The 20,098-nt window shown below is 40.7% G+C and overlaps 1 protein-coding gene across 11 annotated transcripts in view; it reads left to right on the forward strand.

The window, feature by feature from the left end:
• LOC113575591 (solute carrier family 4 member 11-like) overlaps nucleotides 1–15,132 on the forward strand; it is a 32,853-nt gene extending 17,721 nt beyond the window's left edge. For 8 of the 11 annotated variants that reach the window (XM_081712977.1, XM_081712983.1, XM_081712980.1 and 5 more), the window contains 12 exons: nucleotides 1,002–1,086; nucleotides 1,309–1,434; nucleotides 1,782–1,895; nucleotides 2,011–2,143; nucleotides 2,434–2,618; nucleotides 2,732–2,927; nucleotides 3,954–4,060; nucleotides 4,289–4,454; nucleotides 4,727–4,900; nucleotides 5,420–5,615; nucleotides 12,388–12,557; nucleotides 12,996–15,132. In XM_081712977.1, the coding sequence (XP_081569103.1) occupies nucleotides 1,002–1,086; nucleotides 1,309–1,434; nucleotides 1,782–1,895; nucleotides 2,011–2,143; nucleotides 2,434–2,618; nucleotides 2,732–2,927; nucleotides 3,954–4,060; nucleotides 4,289–4,454; nucleotides 4,727–4,900; nucleotides 5,420–5,615; nucleotides 12,388–12,557; nucleotides 12,996–13,062 (1,719 nt within the window). In that variant the 3' untranslated portion in view covers nucleotides 13,063–15,132. The remainder of the gene's footprint in view (nucleotides 1–1,001; nucleotides 1,087–1,308; nucleotides 1,435–1,781; nucleotides 1,896–2,010; nucleotides 2,144–2,433; nucleotides 2,619–2,731; nucleotides 2,928–3,953; nucleotides 4,061–4,288; nucleotides 4,455–4,726; nucleotides 4,901–5,419; nucleotides 5,616–12,387; nucleotides 12,558–12,995) is intronic. The other 3 variants (XM_081712979.1, XM_081712976.1, XM_081712981.1) reach the window with 3 other exon arrangements.
• The last annotated feature ends 4,966 nt before the right edge of the window (nucleotides 15,133–20,098 follow it).

The raw sequence follows: 20,098 nt of genomic DNA on the forward strand, positions 1-20,098 counted from the left end.
TGTCCTCCCTCACGACCCTTCCATCCCTCCGTCTCTTTCCCACGTCTCCTTCCCTCCTCCCCGCCTCCACCCTCGCCAACTGTCCTCCGGTGGGGCGTCTTGCCTCACTGTGCTATCGGAGCCCTCCAAAAGTTTCAGCCTGGTTAACCTCCTAAGTTCTTAAGAGTGCTCCCCTTCCTGTGCCATCCGACAATCAGTCCCCGCCGCCAGGATCGGCTCAAGTCCTGGTGTGCACTCGTCAAAAACAAAAAGCCTTGTAATTAATGCCAGTTTTTCCAGGGGTGGGGGGTGGGGGGTTGTAGCATTGTGAGAATTGTGAGAATTCACCGTAGGCTGTACCTCACCTGAAGCCGATAGACAACCACTCAACCACCACTTGTTATGTGGCAGATTTCTGTGCTTCTTTACCACAACAAACAAACTCCATAAAACCTACTAATCAAGCGTGAATGAAGACTGGAGAGCATCTGCTCAAAGAGCTCCTCTGCTCCGTGTGTCGCACTTCCCTGGCGCCCACACGTCCCCTGCCTATTGCATCTAATGAATTATTTCCTTATGAATAACTCTAATATAAGCAGTTTTTTTTCCTGCGAGCAGGCCTACCTCCCTGAGCTGCGGAAGACACAAGCTTCTGTATGAGAAAGTGATTCTGTTATCCTCAGCAACAAATGTTTAAACATTTATGAGGGGAACAGCTTTTTCCAGCTGCACGTGAAGACATACAATTACTCGCAGCAGTTTTGCACAAGGCGTTTAAATATAGTGTGTTTATATTAAATTGGCCCCGTTTCTTGGCAAAGCATGGTAATGCTTCTACAAACCCCCACACTGCACAGGGGCTATCACATCAACCGGCTTTAGGTGACTCTGGAGCGTTATGAAATACCGAGATTGACATAATTGACTCATATACAACAGCAGAGCCTTTTAAAACGGGCCGTCTGGGACACGCTAGGGGGACCAGAGGGCTTACCGCTATTGTCCTTCTGTGTTTTACGTAGGCGATAGATTTTCTGCGACCCGGTCATGGGATTTATGACGACCTCAGCCGTAGGCTTCCTGTTTACCTCTCTGACTTCACCGACGGTGAGCGAGACGAGTCCCTCTTATTAATGTTTTTGTATGTTAAAGGAAGTCATAATAAATCTTTAGTGACATGAGTCTTTTAGCGACACCGGCTGGCGTTTCACTGTAATGAAGGACTCAGCCGGTCGCCGCACTAAAGCCTGCTGCTTCCCCTGCTCTGCTGCAGCGCCCCCCGGTGGCCTAGACTGAGCTGTAAACTCACTCGCTGCGTCCTGTCCTCAGGAATGTATGGCAGGAGCAGGTGTCTGCTGAAATGTACCACGACGGCCATCTTCCTCTACGTCACCATCCTGCTGCCGGCGGTGGCCTTAGGCTCGCTCAACGCCGAGAGCACGCGAGGAGGCATAGGTCCGTACCGAGCCGAGATTCATGTATCGCTCTTTGGATTCTAAAATGCAAAATAAAATAGGAGATAGGAACAGGAGAATCAGACATTTTTAAAATCAGTAAGGCAGTCAGTTGGTCTCAGTATGTGATGGGCCTTGACCTGTAACCAAGCTTACCACAGTTTTCCTGGATGTATCTGTCTGATAATGCTTAGACATTATCCGAGAAACCACCACTTGGTGTCAGTTTTTCTGAATGCTAAAAAAAACTGTCTAAAATGTTTTCACATTATTTCCTCAAAATGAAAATAAAGATGTATATAGGAGCACTCATATTTGGCATGTATTGATTCCTTCCACTCTTCACAGATGTCCAGAAAACCATTGTAGGCCAGAGTATCGGAGGCTTGATTTATGCTTTGCTTGCAGGCTGTCCTCTAGTCATCCCTGTGACCACTGCACCACTTGCCATCTTCATCAGCGGTATGCTTTCCTCGTCTTCCTCCAGGACTGAGTTTGATTTCTTATATAGATCTCTCTGCCCTGTTGTCTCACAAAGCTGAGGAGTTTTCCATGTTGCTCTGCCTCTGTGTTGCAGTTATAAGAGCTATCTGTGATGATTACCACCTGGATTTCCCTGCCTTCTATGCCTGCGTTGGTCTGTGGAACAGCCTGTTTCTTATACTGGGAGGAATCTTCAATCTCAGTTTATTCATGAAACGTATCAAGCGGTCAGTGAACAGAAATTATTTACTTTTTGTCCTCTGTCTTATAAACATGTCGATTTTTTTTTTTTTTTTCAGTTTATCATACAGTATGTCATGTGAATTGAATTCTTATGTAGTCCATATTTTGTGATATGTGCGTTTGGTTTCTTTCTTGCTCTGTCCACCCAAACATCCTTCACGTCTTTAATCTGTGCGCATGGTGAGCCGAGAGCTTCCCGGTTCGTCTTTGTCTGTGATTGGCTGTGATGGTGAAAGTGTGAGCTGTTCCCTTGGTGTGTGTTGTGTGCCCTTAGCTCCACACAGGAGGTCATAGCTTTGTTCATCTCGATTGCTTTTGTGGGGGAGGCAGTGAAAGACACAATCAAAAGTGAGTTCAGATCCTTGAAACGCACCACGCCACAAGAGTTTGCACGGCCATTCCAGCAACCAGGCCGAAACAGAAGGTCAAGAACACTGCCTGTCCTTTGTGCCGGCAAACGTATGATAAGATAAGAGTACAAAACTTCATAACAGTGTTTCTGCCGTTATTGCTGGTTTGCATCAGGGCACTCACACACATCTAACTCCTCCCCCACCCCCCAATTCTCTCAGTCTTCCATAAGCACTACCATGGCCCAGCGCTGGTGAACGGCAGTGCTAAGGATGTGCATCGCTTGGCTGACAGGCTGCAGGCAGTCCCCATGCCTACAGTACTCATGCCGTGCACCAGGGAGTGCCCTATCCTCTCCCTGCTGCTCATGCTGGGAACCCTGTGGCTCGGCTACACCCTGTTCCTCATCAGGAGGAGGTAACTGGAGGGGACATAACATTAATTGTACTTGTGTGTAATGTGATATTTCTTTAAAGGTTAGTGTACAAGTTTCTTCTTTTAACATCTCACATGGTGTTTAGATGTCACAACATGCTACTTTGGTTCATTATCACAGTGACTAATTTTAGTCAGGTCAGGAGTTTCCAGTGTGTTTATTTTTGAGATTTTTATTCATAGATAAACAAAAGTTTTATTTAATCATGCTTCAATCTTGATTGTGATCATTATCATATTTATTTAAGTTTGAATGATTTAAGTTTCATAAGCTGCCATTAAGTATGCACACTTTTCTGAGTGAATGTTTCTTTAGGCATTTTGTAAAAGTATGCAAATATTTAGATCTTATTCAAGCTTGCTTGAGACAGAAACACGTCACCACTGATAACTCCTGCTCTATACACCATGTGGATTGAATGCAAATCTCCAAATAATGCATAACCTCAGCGTGCTCTGTCCTTCACACACACACACACACACATACATACACACACACACACACACATACATATACATACATACATACATACATACACACACACACATACACACACACATACATACATACATATATATATATATATATATTTCAGCAGCTCTCTAACTGGAGCTCCTGAGTGGTCAATACTTCAGGTGAATTGCCAATTAAGGCAGAATTCTCTGGAGAAATGATTACAGTCAAGGACCACTCTGATGTGATTCAGGCAGTGTGAGATGATTATTAATGATCGCATATCTTCATTGTAACACAAACAACCTTCCTCAGTCCTCAAGGTTCCTGCAGTGATATTCCACATGTCATGCTTTCTCTGAATATATTTCCAGGCGTCTCAGAAACAGCTCACTGCACGGTAAGTGTGTGTCGTCTGGGTGTTGGATACGAGCTAGGTTCTGCTGTATTTTGATCATCTGTGTCAAGTATGTCACAGCGGCAAGGGTTCCTTAGCACTCTTGTGAGACCGTCTTAATGAGGTGGACCTGACCCGCGCCTTTGATTTGCCGCAGTCCGTTCTTCCATGCACGGGTCAGGGAGGTGGTGTCGGACTGCGCGCTGCCCATCTCTGTAGTTGTCTTCTCCTTCGTGGGCTCCTACCTTTTCAGAGACATCGAGCGTGAGTGCCTTGCTATCACGGACAGGTGCACTTCTTGATAATTAACTTCTCCTGTTCTTTGCAGTTGAGGGGTTTGTTGCACAGAAAGTCCTTAAACTAACATTATTCAAGCATTTGTCTCTCATATGGGCCTAACTTAGATCAGATACTCTGAGTGTTTACATGTCTCTGCTCCTCTGACCGAAACCCAGTGCTTAGAGAGACGTTTTGCTCTGTGCTTACCCACAGTTCCAGTTTTCAACTACCACAGTGACCCTGCGTTCAACGTAGCACCTTTTGCCAAGCTAACGGGTACGAGCGCTCTGAGCGCGGCTAGCCTCGGTTTCCTTCTCGCTTTGCTCATTTTCATCGAGCAGAATATAGTGGTCTCCCTTACCAACATCCCCGAAAACAGGTACACCTCAGGAAATTAAAAAAACAACACCACCGTCACCACTTTGTACCTGCATCACATTCAGGGTGTTAGATTTGCCAGCGATTCTTAAAGAGAATATGCTCTCGGTTTGATGGTTCTCTTGTCTACCTGTAAAATTTGGCTTCTCCTGAGATCTATGAGTCATTACAGGTCCTGGGCTGGCAGTTTTGTGCTGACAGTTACAGGATACAGTGAATGTCTGTGTGTGTGTGTGTGTGTGTGTGTGTGTGTGTGTGTGTGTGTGTTTTCAGATTGCTGAAAGGAACTGCATATCACTGGGACCTCATGCTCTCTGGATTTATCAACATTTTCATGTCAGTGCTGGGGTTGCCATGGATGCATGCGGCTTTTCCTCACTCCACGCTCCACGTCCGTCAGCTGGCTAACGTTGAGCAGCGTGTGGAGCAGGGCTACCTCTACGAGACGTAGGTCACACAGCGCCAAGCACCTCTGGGAAACGCCTCTTACTGTCTGCACTTAAGAGATCACTGATGACTCCTGCTGGTAGAACCAGCCGTAAAGTAAAAGAAGTCACAGCACAAGTCCTAGTGTCATCCGTGAAATGATGAAACACAGTAATCAAGTGTAAAGGCATCTACTGTAGGCTGTGTGTGTCTACCTACAAGGGTGAGTGTAATAAAACGATAAGTTATTGGAACAAGAAAATTAGAATTAAAATTGGGATTAAAATTAGGATTAAAATTAGGACTAAATTAGGTCGTAAATCAGGATATTCATTCTGCAGTATAACATGTAGAAAAAAGATTTAGTTGATCAGGCTGACAAAGAAACTCTCCCATTGTTACTGAAAATAACCTGTTACACATACTGGCAGATTTTATGACGTATCTGTAACCCACCGTATCCACTTTAAATAACCGTTTCTTTATTAGTAAGTCATGCACACGTTACTAACCAACCACGTAAACCGTATATACCTTCAGGACTGTCAGCGTGACGGAGACGCGGCTGACATCACTGGCTGCAAATGCCCTGATTGGTCTGTCCGTGTTCCTGCTGCCAGTTCCGCTGCAGTGGATCTCGAAACCTGTCCTCTATGGCCTCTTCCTCTACATCGCACTCACCTCCGTCCATGGCAACCAGACATGTGAGCGTGTCGCCCTCCTGCTCAAAGAACAGGCGAGTGCTGGAGGTTGAATGAACTGTAGATGTGTGTGTATGTGTGTGTGTGTGTGTGTGTGTGTGTGTGTGTGTGTGTGTGTGTGTGTGTGTGTGCGATATTCAACACTGTAGTAAAGTACACACAGTTTCCAGAGAACCAGAACGTTTCAGACAGAGTTCCTTCACACTTGTCTTGTCCAGCACTTTGCTTGCACAACTGATGAAGGACCTCTGTCTGGAATGTTCTGGTTCTCTGGAAACTCTGTGTACTTTACTAAAATTTTGACTCTCTCCCTCTCTCTCTCTCTCTCTCTCTCTCTCTCTCATATATATAATGTATATAAAAATAATCATTTAAGATATATTGAATGTAGCTATCTTCATGGAGGTGATCTGATCTGAATGTTTTATGTATATTATATTGGGAGATAAAAGAGTTTATCTTGTGAACATCAGTGTGCTCTTGAACTAAAGCTGTGGGTGCTTTTATGAACTACTGCAGTCCATTACACTGGGCCATTAAGCAGGGATGCCCTACTGAGGCTGGGGTCTCATGTTCGGAGGGTCTTGTAAAATGACTTTATTATAATTTTCTTATATTTTAGATAAAATCTAAATACAGTAATACTGACAGAAAATTCACATGGATGCATGTGCACGCACGCACGCACGCACACACACACAATTGTCCCATTTACCAATGAAAAGAATGTCTTAATATTGGTGAAATATTGTTTTGGCAGTAAATCCTTTTTGACAGATGTTATGGGTACCTTCACACAGTATAACCCTCAAGGAAGTTTCTATTTATATTGTACAATCAAAACTGAAGTAAAAAAGCTTTTATTTAGGGTAGCATTAAGTGTGACGTCTCCTCTGGAAGCAGATAGATTGCTTTGAACATAAAATGCTTGTTTTGAGTTTGAATCGAACTCTTTCATGATGTTAACTTTAACTAGCGTAGCCTGATGCTTGCACAAATGCTATAGAGCTGTCTGACTTAGGACCAGTCCTAACCCTTCCAACAAGTTAGTGCCAAGATTTTGTTCTTGTTATTATTTTTGACAAAATATGATAATGATATTTTATAATGGAGTAGTATTGTTTTTCCAGGCTGTCAGTGCTTTGTTCACATTTTGTTTGACAAGGCAGGCTTACTCATATAGCACTTTTCAAATACAGTGGCCATTCAAAGTGCTTCACATAAAAAATGTACATGGAATATATTTCAATGAAAAACAATCGATTTAATCAACAAATTTCAAACAGACATCTAAATAAGCCTGTAGTTAAAATAAATGTTAAAAATTAAAGTGGTAAACAATTTCAGATTGAACACGTGAAGTGCTCAGATAAAATATGAAAATAAAGGCAATAAATCAAGAATTAAGAGAAATAAAAGTGCATTGTAGTGCTGAAAATAAAAAAGTTAACAGAGTAGTTAAACAGGAGGTAAGGGAACAGTGTAAACTGAGTTTAAAAGCCTGGTTAAATGAGAAAGTTATTATTTAGATTTAAAAGCATCTCGTGTCAGGGCTCTTGTAATATTCTCTGATTGGATGGACAGGTTCCACTTAAGAACAACAGACTAGCTAAATGCTGCCTCTCCGTGCTCACGGCACATTTGCACCGCAGCAACGTGAGAAGATGTTCACTTCACCTCTCGTCTGGCGGCGGTCGTGCACAGAGGAATATGGTTGTGAGTGTGCTGTGATCTGAGCGAAGAGAGTGTTGAAACTTGAGCTGTTCTCAACTGTGGGCAAATAAGAAGTGAGTTTAGCTGGACTCTGTATGAATACAGAAGACATATTTAAAAATGCGGCATGGAAGAAGCTGTCAGAAATCGTTGGAGCTCCTGCTGGGTTTTAACATTTGTTTAAAAATGTTTTTCGCCATTTATGGCACGCTGGCATGGTGTGGCAGTCTTACTGCTCAGTTAAAATCTCTCATTATTTCCATAGTGAAAACCGCAATGAAAGTCACAGGGGAAAAAAAATACTATAAATCTTTTCAGACCTCTATGAAACCACTTTGCTCAGAGGAGCACAGAAATTAGTATCAAACTCATCCCATGTCCTGCACTCCAAGTACCAGCTGCTGCCCTCTGGCAGAAGATACAGAGTGCCAAGGTGCAAATTAAATCATTTTAAAAATGTGTCTGTGCCTGCTTCAATAACAAATTTAAATAGCAGGTCTAGGTAACTGCGGTTTTTTTAGACTGTTTAAGGCTGTCCAATGATTGTGGGACTGGTGATTTTTTTTTTTTTTTTTTTAAAGCTGTGAGGTTGTGCAGTAGGAGTGGGATTGTACAATAACTACAGGCTGGTTTTGGAGACATGACTGTGCAGACTATGTGACTATTGTGGGGTGTGGCTGTGCTGAAATTATTGAACTGTGCACCAAGTACAGTATCTGAAAGTTATGCGCTTGTTGAACGGTGCAGTAGTTGATGGTTATAAGTTGTGTGACTGTGCAGTTATTGTTGAGCCGTGCCGTGGTCGTGGGACTGTGTAAATAACTGTAGAGTCAGTTAGAGCTCAAATATTGAACGACGGTGTGTGCATGTGAACGTGTGATTGTTTTTCTGTGTTGAGTCCAAGAAACTTTTCCCTAAGACACAATAAAGCACAAATCATCATGTCACCACCATATTAGATATGAATTTTACATGTGATGTTAAAACATGAACAGGTAAGTTTTTAAGTAGTTTTTCGGATGGTGTTGCTGTTGACAGATAAACTTCCTTGTTTTTAGTGACACACCCCCAAAACAGCCAGCAGGAGGCAAAACACACTCATGTAAATGTACCGTTAGTCTTTACACTGCTGCGTGTAAATGTACCGTTAGTTTTCACTTTGCTCCGTGTAAATGTAACATTAGTCTTTACACTGCTCCGTGTAAATGTACCGTTAGTCTTTATATTGCTGAGTGTAAATGTAACATTAGTCTTTACTCTGCTTTGTGTAAATGTAACATTTACTCTGCTGTATGTAAATGTAACATTATTCTTTACTTAGCTCCATGTAAACGTAGTTAGTCTTTACTCTGCTGTGTGTAAATGTACAGTTATTCTTTACTCTGGGCAGGACTGACTGGTTCCTGCTGATCTGAGGGTTCTGCTCAGTTCGCTACAGCATATCGCTACGGCATATCATCTACAGCATGTCAGATAGATTTACTGTTTCTACACAATTTAGTTATTTGTAGACCAGTAATACACCTTAAATTCAACTCTGTTACAGTGTAAGGATTTAATAATTGGAGTGATATTTTTCCTTTTTTTGCTCTTGAAAAGAGTGAAAACTCTGGCAACTGCATTTTGAATCAAGTTGTTTGATGATCTCTTTTAGGAGTCCCATTAGGAGACCATTACAGTGATCAGTCCTGTTAGGAACAAAAGCTTAGTCTCTAGGTCAGAATATCTCTGATCCTGTTGATAGTCTTAAGGTGATAAAGTGCTGATTTAATAACTGATTTGGTATGATTACTAAAACTGAGATCAGAGTCTATTAGTGTGCCAAGTTTACCAACTAGCTCTTTAGATTTGAGGACTTTGGAACCCAAATAGGCAACATTTCTGTGCCTTTCATTACTGTTGCCAAATATTATAATCTCTGATTTATCTTTATTAAACTACTGAACATTTTTAGCCCATCCAGTTAGTGATGTGGTTGAGGTACTTACAAAGTGAGTTGAAGGGTCTGTAATTGTCTGTCCAAGTAAGTCTGCGTCGTCGGCGCAGTTGTGGCAGGACGGTTCCAAATCTGGTAAGATCTGATCAAGAGGAAGCGTGTAAAAAGAGCAGACCGAGAGCTGAGCCCTGAGGCACTCCACGGGTCACAGGCATTCTTTCAGAAACGTTATTTTCTATTTCAACAAAGTAATTCCTGCCCTGCAGGTATGAACTGAACCATTTCATTACCATTTTATGTTCCTGAGAGTCTAGCACACCTCTAAAGTCTGTAAGAATTTTATGGTCAGTGGTATCAAAAGCAGCACTGAGACTGACCAGAAACAGAACAAATTCAGTCCCAGTGTCTATATTTAAATAAACATTATTAACTACTGTAATTCTCAAGATTGCTCCAGATTTTGCCTATAGATTTTCTTTCTTTTTTTTTATTTTTTAGAAAAGGCTTCACAACCACAGCTTTTAATATTTTAAGAAAAACGCTGCTATTAAGTGTAACACATTCTTTAAAAAGCTGGTAAACTGTCGAGGCTGTGAGTGGATTATTTGAGGTAACTCCCAGGCGCGTTGGTGGATATAGACGTACTAATGGCTTGTCTGATGTGTATTTTAGTTCTGAAAAAGGATGTAAACATCTAACCACTGTTCCATTTAATTGACTTTAAAAAAGACCTATTAAAATGACTTAAGTTTAATGTAATTATAAATAAATAAACAATTATAACACAATGAAATCACATCTTGAGAATATAGAATAAATGGTGGTATCTTCATAGACCTCCATGTAAAGAATGTCTCCACAATATAAAACAGATAAAGTGTCTTGAATAAAATACTTCCTATTATTGAAAGAACCTCGTTGTTCTGGGATGGGCTAAACTTTTACCTTCAGTTTCATCATCTGCATGCCTTTTGAACAAATGTTTCTCATTTAAACATTGGACCAAATAATGAGGAAACTTCTCCGAGACAGTGGTTTAGGATTGTGAGAACAAAGCGACTTTGTTTTTCTTCTTTCAGTTAAACAATTGTGTTGTAAAAAAAAAAGAGAGGTGGTGGGCCTGTTTACAAGGACAGATAACCAGAGTTAATCCCTTCTTCGATTATCACAGTAGTCTTGAATAACACCTGCAGCCAGCCGTAGTGGCAGATAGTAAAGATGGTGATATCATTTGAGTATGTTATTATTAGACTTCACTTGTACAAAGGCCAAGTTCATATATCAGTCCGTCATCAACCAACACTGAGCTTTTAACAGTTGAGACTGATCTTTATTCTGATTCATTTTCTGACCTTGTATTCTTTTTTTCTTAACTCTATTTACCCCTGCGGGTATTCTGAAGAGTATTTATCACTCCAGTATGTTGCAGAGAATAATTAAGGTTGAATCCAGCACAGATGCATAGCAATGTTACCATTACCATTACAAACCTGAAGGTACCCACTGAAGCACACTGAGTCCTAATATGAGGAAACAGTATTTAAGGTGCTTGACTTGTAATGGGAAGGTTGCTGGTTCAAGTCCTGCCTCTGTCAAGTTACCACTGGTGGACCCCTGAGTAAGACTCTTAACCCTCAATTACTCAAGATGTATTCAGTTATAATTGTAAGTTGCTTTGGATAAAAGTGTCAGCTAGGTCTCATCATTTTATTAAACATTCTTGCTAGATAGAAAGGTACAGAACTAAAAATGTACAGTGACTCTAATAGTTTGATCATGGTAAAGACTTAAATAGATAGAATCTGATAGCAGTTGTTCAAATATTTCCCCTTCTTTGTGCAAGGGATATATGTGAACTAAGGGTATATGTAAGATAACTTCCAGACTTAAACGTGATAGAAATGTAAAATTAGCCACCGTGTGTGTGGCGCAATGCACGTACGGCATGGATCAGTAGGATTCTACTAATTAACAAACAGGGAATACTTCTGTGCATTGAAGTAATCCTTCTAAAATCTAAAACACTGTCAAAGAGAATGCATAAAGATGACATTACACTGAGTACTTAGACCAAGTAAGAAACTGGAGGCTTAGCAGGCACAGAAAGTTAAAAAATGTGAGGTATGTTGTGATACTGCTGTTACTGTTATTAATAATAAGCCCATAGTTTAAAAGTTCATGTTTAGTGATCTGACACTGTTAAGCGTTCGTTTTGTCCCCCAGCCGTGGTCCCATCAGAGTGCTGCGTGGTTTAGTGTTCCTGATTGGTATTGTTTTGTTGGCTGCGTTCATCCAAAGAGACAACAGCCTTACCCAAATCAGTTTAGCTACCCAGATATTGTTAGTAATGGCTTGTGTAATTCTCTCTCCAGACTACATTTTTGCCGCTCCAGGGTGCCGTTGAAAGATCATAACATTGGTTTGGAATACTTCACTTCTGCTTATTTTGGCTCTTCTTTACTGATTTTTTTCCCCCTTCTAAAACAGTAAAAAAAAATAAAAAATCAATATTTTAGTATACAGAAGTACTGATGAAAATACTTCAAAAGGTTTACTGCCCACCTACCGTCTAAATTTGAGTCTTGTCAGCAACCTCTTGGAACATGAAGGAAGAGTGTGTAGCAAGTGATAGCTGATACCACCTAAAGAGATGAAATTATGACTACAAGTGGGACTAATTAAAGGTTTGTCATCAGTTGGTCCAAATGGTAGATTGATGTGACGCAACAAAGAAGCCAGTAATGTTTTTGTTCACACTGACGAGCCTTAAGGCGTGTTAAAAAGCAGTGTTATGAAGGGGACTGAAATCCTTAAAGGGACCCATGTAAATGTAGCAGTCACCTTCTGTGTCTGGTATGAAATAATCAGACAATACAGTAAACAAAGAAGTCAACCTGTTTTTCTTTTGCGATGATATAAATCCCCTTAAAACTGTAAAGAAACCGTGTGTGTGAAAGGCGCCACATAAGTCTAATTTATTATTATTATTATTATTATTATTATTATTATTATTAATATTATTATTATTATAAGATGGTGCTGGTTCTGAGTCAGGTGTCTGTGTGTAACCTGAAATGTTTCATTTGCCAAAGAGTTCATAAAATTTTTATGAATTTGTTTCTGAAAGCTGGTTCCTCCCTTCTGTCTCCACTCCTTAGACGTCCTGTCCACCCACACACTACATCCGCCGAGTCCCGCCAAGGAAAGTGCACTGTTTCACGGGCGTGCAGGTGCTCCAGCTCCTCGTCCTGTGTGCCTTTGGGATGTGCCCGCTCCCTTATGTAAAAATGCTGCTCCCCCTGCTCACAGTCCTCCTTGTTTCGGTTAGGTACGTACCAGCTATCCTCTCTTACAGCAAGACAGAGGGTTTAGTCACCATACCAATACCTGTGGCCTCGTGCTGCGTGCATGTGCACTACAGTACGTCTGGAAAACTCACGGCCTTCGACGGCCAGTGTGTACTTTGTTATGTCAAATGGTAATGTGTTTGAACATGGTAAGATATATTGGGGTAGTTGTGGCACAGTGGTTGATACTCGACTTATAATAAGGTTGCTAGTTCAAGTCCTACCATGGCCAAGTTACCACTGTTGGGCCCCTGAACAAGACATTTAACCCTCACTTACTCAAGTTGTGTTCAGTCATAATTGTAAGTTATTTTGGATAAAAATGAAATAAAAGTTGCTTAAATGCTGTGAATGTAAAAATGTACCATGGTGTTTGCTGGCATGAGGGTTGTTTACGATTGTCCATCTTCCTTTTTTAGGAACAACTTGCTGCCAAAGATCATTGAAGCAAAGTACTTGGACATGATAGATGCACAGCATGTGTGAAGAGTGAAAGAGACTAAGAACAAACTAGACACAACAGAGAGTCTGAAACAAAGCAGAAGTGGAAATGGATGAATGTTAATACAGCCGTTAATAACCCTGATAAGTCATTTCTGCCCTGCTACCTGTGGTCTCAACTTTGATGAACTGCACTGGTGAGCTTTTTAGTGTTTGTTTCTGAGTGCCTGACAAATTTCTCCCTCAGATTCCTTAAATCTGTTTCACACCACACTACTCTTATATATGTTTAGCTGAGTTCATTTAGATTAGTGGGTTTGCCAGTTTTTTTCCTGTAGTTGTTATTTTTATTCACAATAGTTATTGTATGCTAAATCTGTTGTGATTCAAATAAAATATTTTATTAGCAGCTAGCAGGTTAGCAGATTGTGTTATTTTAAATCATAATGTAATTCTATCAAAGTTCTTACATTCTAATATTTACTTTGGGATCTCACAAAAACAAACAAACAAAAACAAAGTGATCAGGACCTTGGGATGCCTTGATTGAGCAGTCAGAATCAAGTATTAATTTCCACAGTCATGTAATCAAATATACAATGATTATAGTGCATTTAAAATGCAGGTTATTGTATACTGAAATACAGAAATTTGCTTGAGTATAAAAGGGTTTGATACAGAAACCAAAGCCCTACCTCAGGAAGTGGGAAACAGCTGTTTGGTTTTGTCAGCGGCACGACAGGGATGGGGGCTCGTTTCATTTGTATGTGCAAAAATGGTTACATATTGTGGCTGGTCAACACATATCTCATATCTAGTTATGCTTAGTGGCAGAAAAGCTTTAACCGCGTAATAATTTGCAATTATGCTTAGAGAAACTGTGTGTGTTTGACTTTAGTCCTGGTGTACCCTAGCATTACAGTTTTTCTACTCTAAACACTCAGTTTAGCTCATGACATACTTGAAATATAGCACATAAATTACATTACAAGTGTAAAAACACTAGCTCAGAACAAGGGCTCTCCAGGAATTTGACAGGGAATGAAGTATTAGCAAGGCTCTTGAGACTTATACAGAATGGAGTGGAAACTTTTCATATTTGCTATACAACCATCATGCCATCATTTTAAAATCCCCTTTCTAATATAGCGTTGTGCTGCCAACACGACACTGACCTGTCAAGTCATGGACCCTATAAGACCTCTGAAAGTGTCCTGTGGCATCTGGTCCCAAGACATTAGCAGCAGATCCTTCAGGTCCCGTAACTTATGAGGTGGGGCCTCCATGGAGGCCACGTGTTGTTCCAGCTTATCCCACAGATGCTTGATCAGATTGTGTTGGCCTGCACCAATGTTTGGGTAGGTGCTACATATCAAAGTAATATCTTCATAAATACCAAGACTCAAAGATTCCCAGGAGAACATTGCCCAGGCCATCACACTGCCTCTGTGGGCTAACCTTCTTCTCATAGCGCATCCTTGTGCCATTTCTTCTTCAGGTATGCACACCTTCCACCCAATGTAAAAGTAAATGTGTTTCATCAGACCAGGTCACCTTCTTTCATTGCTTCATAGTCCAGTTCTGATGCTCATATGCCCAAGGTAGCAGCTTTGGGTCGTGTACAGGCGAATGTGAGCACTCTGACCAATCTCAGCAAGCTACAATCCACCGTGTGTCATGACACCTTTCTGTTAATGCCATAACATGTTTTGGCAATTTGTGCTATGGTGGCTCTCAGACCAAAACAGATGGACTAGCCTCTGCCTCCCATATGCATTCAATGAGCCTCGGGCGCTGATGGACCTCTTGGCGGTCCACTGGTTGTTCTACGGTATACCAGGAACACCCCACAAGACCCGTCGTTTTGGAGGAGCTGACCCAGATGTCTATATCACACTTTGGCTCTTGTCAAAGACACTCACATCCTGACACTTGTCCATTTTTCTTGTGTCCAACAAGAACTGATTGTTCTCTTGCTGACTAATACAGCTCAGCCCTTTACAGGTGCCCTTGTAATGAGATAATCAATGTTAATCATTTCACCTGTTAATGTTTTAATGTTGTGGCTTATCGATGTATGTAATATATTGTAAAGAGGTTTTATTATAAATGTATTCTAACCGTTTACTCAGCAATATGAGTTTTTTTTTTGTTGTTGTTTATGATTGCTCAATACATCTCCTCTAGCACTTCTGGGTTGTGTAACCTCCAGATTGCCGCTTCAAGATTCTGCCCTCTTGTTGTTCCTATATGGCCTAAATATTTAAAAATATATATAATATGTATATATATTTATTTTACCACGTGGAGTGGTGCAGTGCCTGTGAGGCTTTTAGCGACATCATGTCTAGGGGCTGATTCTCATGGAAAGTTTGGTATCCTAGCAACACATGCGTAACCGGTGCAAGCAGGTATTAGAACATGACAGCGAGGTGGACTGCCGAGGGCGAACCGATGAGTGGATGTTCCCATGCAACCGACAGTCGTCATGGACAACGCAGACCCCTGGGCGGAGCAGTGAGGGGGGCCATCTGCTGTCTGGCTGTCCGCTGTATTAAAGACTCGGTCTCTTGGTTGGAATTAGAGGTCATTTATAACGTGTAATGTGTGTAAATGTGCTTTTTGATACTTTGGAGAGAAAGAATAAGAGGACGACTGCACACATATGAATTTTGCCCGGTGAGTTTTACGGCACTGTATCAATATGGGGTTGCGTCACAGAATATTTTCATGCCCTTGGCCTTTAAAAGCATATCGTCCGATCCAATTTAGGGAAGATGCACACCTCCACTTGCACCCGAGATGATCCTCGGTCAGTGGCGTGGCTACCGGGTGGAACGGGGTGAGCGTTGCACTGGGCCCATGGGTGTGATTCAGAGAAGTATTCTAACATAAACGTTTAGGTTCATCTTAGAGGAGGCTTTGACTTTTTTGCGTGGTAGCTGTGAAGATGCTGAGCAGAGCGAGAGGAAAAAGGCATGCAGATGACTGAATTCAGCAGACTTCAGAAGGCAGGAGAGACTTCATGGTTTGGCTGTTCTGTCCATTGAAAATTTGGACTATTGTAGCAGACTTTGTCGGGCAAAAGAAGCGTTGCAATGAATGAAAGCACTGAGATATGAAAATAATAAGTAAACAAGCAAATTACATTAATTTTTATTACAGATTTTTATTACAAAATCATCTTTATTATATATTACATACATAAGATCCTAGCTGTGCCTCTCTCCACAATGATTTTTGTTCACAGAACACAGTTGACACAGATCTTGAGGAGGGAGAGGAGAAAGAGGAGAGACAGAAGATGAAGAGAGAGAAACAGAGCAAGAGAGAAAGAGAGAGAGAGTGTGAGGGAGATTATGACAATTGCTACAACCCAATCCTCACCCCCTATTTCCAAGAACTTCACTCTTCCTCTTTCATTCTTCCTAATTCTGGGGTTTTCTAGTTAAATGTATGATTAGACTTTTAAAATTATCCCAAATTTGTAATTTTTTTCTTCATTGACCCAGCAGAGAAGCACACAACCCTAATATTCCCCATCTTCATTATAATTTCTGGGGCTATTACATCCTGGGCTCTTTCTGCATTTAGCTCCAAAGAAGTGTGCCGTGATCACACACTGATCTCAGAATGACAACTAGCTGCAGTATGAACTATTCTGTCGAGTTTCCTGCTTGCTACACACATTATTCTTATTTCCCTGGAATCATACATTTAGAACTTGAAAGTGAGACACCAAGTATATTGTTTATCCCTCTTCCACATTTACACATATTTACGTGTATTTACAAGTATTTACATGGATTTATACAACTAATAGAGGCACTGAAATTGCAATATTTTTCAGTGCAAAACTAGGCCTACTTTATGTACAAACTACTCTTTTGACTGAAAGGTGTTTTTCTCTGTTGTAGTTCATGTTCATGTTTTAGCAATATACACTAAATGACCATATTAAAACATGTAGGTGTTGATCTGTGTGTAAATGAGCAGTCTGAGCAGAGCAGGCTGTTAAGCACCCTGTTTACAACTCCCAGCTGTGTTTCTCGCAATTTACAGCGCAAAATATAAAGCATTAATCAGCCAAGTTTCCATCTTTTCACAAAAACTGTTATCTCAACACATGTAATGTTTATTTAGAGGTGACTCTGGTGAGTACAATGCACACTTTTTTTCTGAACGTTGTTTTTAAGAAATAAATCATATAAGTAGCTAATTAAAAAAAAGCATGGATTTAGTGTTCATTATTAAAAAACGGGGAAATGCACTAAACAATTCTGTCGGGATTTAGCTGCATAGTCATATTCGGTGTCTGGCTGCATAGTTACATTTACGATATTTGCTCAGTGTGACTCATCTTGGACCATGTAATGATTGTCATATTTAAATGTCTAAGTTCTGGTAGAACTGGTATTTGGTACCTGCAAATTGCGAGGGATGTAGGTATTGTAAAATCCCTCTCAGATTCGTAGAGGCCACATGCTTCCCCTGGAGAAGGTGCTCTACCATGGTAATAAAAACATGTCTTGGAATACAGAGGTAAGGAGGACGACTGATCCATTTGGCCCTGCCCTACCACAAACAGTCTCTTGCACTTCAGCTCCATAAATCAACATCTTACCCTGTGTGAACTGTCTTATGGTGGTGGTGGGGGGGGGGGGGGGGGACACTTCTACTATGTAGCCACTTGTCATTGGTCAGTGATCACTGGTCACTGTATTTGTGTAGTTTGTTATCATTTACAGTATGTAGTCTTACTGTGACATCCTCTACCACTGTAGTTAATGATATCAGTCCTGCTCCTCATACGGTGTGTGTGTGTGTGTGCTGGACAGCCAGGTGCTATGGGCAAGTGTTATGGCATAAACGCAACACCTTTGAATCTCTCCTCTCCTCAGTCTTTATGTCCGTGTTGTGTGTGACAATATAGATGCTTTCTCGTTATATTAACATTTCTGCATATGGATTGCATGTCTTTATCAAGTATCGGATATATTTGGATCACTTATATAACTGCCTTCTGGTTGGAGGCAAACATTGCACTCACATATCCAAATGTGCTTTCCGTATGGAATATAAAAATAGCTTAATTTACTTTAACATTCAGCTAATAAGGGAAACTTAATCAATGGAGCATGACATCTGCTCACTCTGTGAAGTAAAGGTGCGTACAACACACTTGATGCACTCAATATGGAATTCACATGTCCTGTGATTATCAGTGTATGATAAGAGCTTTATTTTAGACCGATGGTGAGGTGTAAACAACAGGCCAGATATATCTACCCAAATATCCAACAAAACACATTGTATGGTACATTATTGCTTGAAAGTAACTTTTTATGGGGGTTATTAAGACACTTGATACACTGGTTTATAGCCTCTTTGTTGGGCTATAATGTGAGGTGGCAAGCTGGATACAAAATGAACAAGCAATTCAGATTAGCAGGATAATGAGGATTTGGTGAGGGACCAGACAGAAATCTGTTCTGCAGTTATGTCTTTCACTTAGACATTCATCCAAGTCAGTGCTGGAAATAAGGCTTCCTTTGAAATGAGCTTTTCTCCATTAATTGCAAAGGTTACATGGTTACTGGGATTCTTGCCCTATCTACAAGATAAAGTTAAAAACCTAAACTTGATCAGAACCAAAACTTTATTTCCATTTGGACCTCAGGTTCTTACATGGTTCTCAGTCAAGCTCTGCTAAATTCAATATGGAATAATAATCAGAATATGATTTTTTTTTTCCTACTTTTATATTACATACAATGTAGCAAAATCTATTTCTATGTTTCACAGTGTGACTTGAAAGCGAATGTCAAACTGAGCAATGCAAGCAAGGCCTCAATGTATCCTTTGCTAGGCAAAAATGAGGTAAATACATTCAGAGATGCAATAACGAGCCAGTGAAACTTGTTAATGGATCCAGAATAGATCCAGCTCACACCAAACCCAGAGAACACGTCTAAGAGCAAGATGTGTTAATGCTAACAAGGGAGGGAAGTGTAGACACGCCTGAGGTCAGTCTGACCCGACACATGAGTCCTGGCTGCTGTTGCTATGTCAACCTGCCGACCAACTGGCAGCCAATGGGGAGAAACTGTGAGCGAGAGAGAATTCCAGCCGACTAATCAGACAGTGTGGAGGATCCCCTTCTGCAAAAAAAAAAAAAAAAAAAGTTTGGCTCTTTAAGATACAATTAACAATTAAATGTTTTCTTCTCAAGACTGAACTGTTCCTTGTCACAGATAACAGATTTTTTTTGTTATAAAGTTTATTTATAATTTTTTAAAATGCTTGTGCTGTGTTCTTCACTTGTCCTCAAGTTAAACTGGAGAAGAGGAATAATCTCTCTACGACAAGGCAAATACTGCACAGTTAATGGATATCAAAGGGTGGTATTACATATAATCCAGAGATATATCACTGGATTATATGTAATACCACCCCTTGATATCCATTAACTGTGCAATATTTGTAGGTGTGTATATATATATATATATATATGTATAGAGAGAGAGAGAGAGAGAGAGAGAGAGAGATATTCAGAATTTTAGTGAAGTACACAAAGTTTCCAGAGAAACAAGACATTTAAAACACTTTTTTTGTGCACTTTGCTTGCACAGTTGATGAAGGACCTCTGTCCAAAACGCTTTGTTTCTGCATATTCTGAAGGGCTTGTTTTTGTTTCTGTATGGTCCTGCTAAACCACACATTGATACCTGCAGTAGAAGATTCTTAGTAGAGCCTTAGTGACCTCATTTGTGTACTTTAGAAGGTACATTTGCTGCTTTGTTTCTTAATATAAGAAGGCCACTGTCCTGACCATAAGCTCACAAGATGCTCACAAGATGCTCACAAGATGCTCACAAGATGCTCACAAGATGCTCACAAGAGGGACTCATTCTTGATGGAGATGAGGCAGAAATGGGTTGTGACCCCTGCAAATGTAATTATTTCATTATTGCAGTGGGCAGACTGACAGTCATGACTGCGGATGTTGAGGAGGCTGACCCTGCTGTGGGATGCCAGTGTTTACAGTTCATATTGCTTCTTCCTCCCACATTCACCACCT

Source organism: Electrophorus electricus, chromosome 4 (assembly GCF_041902795.1).
Source record: "Electrophorus electricus isolate QZ-2024a chromosome 4, ASM4190279v1, whole genome shotgun sequence".
NCBI classification, from domain to species: domain Eukaryota; kingdom Metazoa; phylum Chordata; class Actinopteri; order Gymnotiformes; family Gymnotidae; genus Electrophorus; species Electrophorus electricus.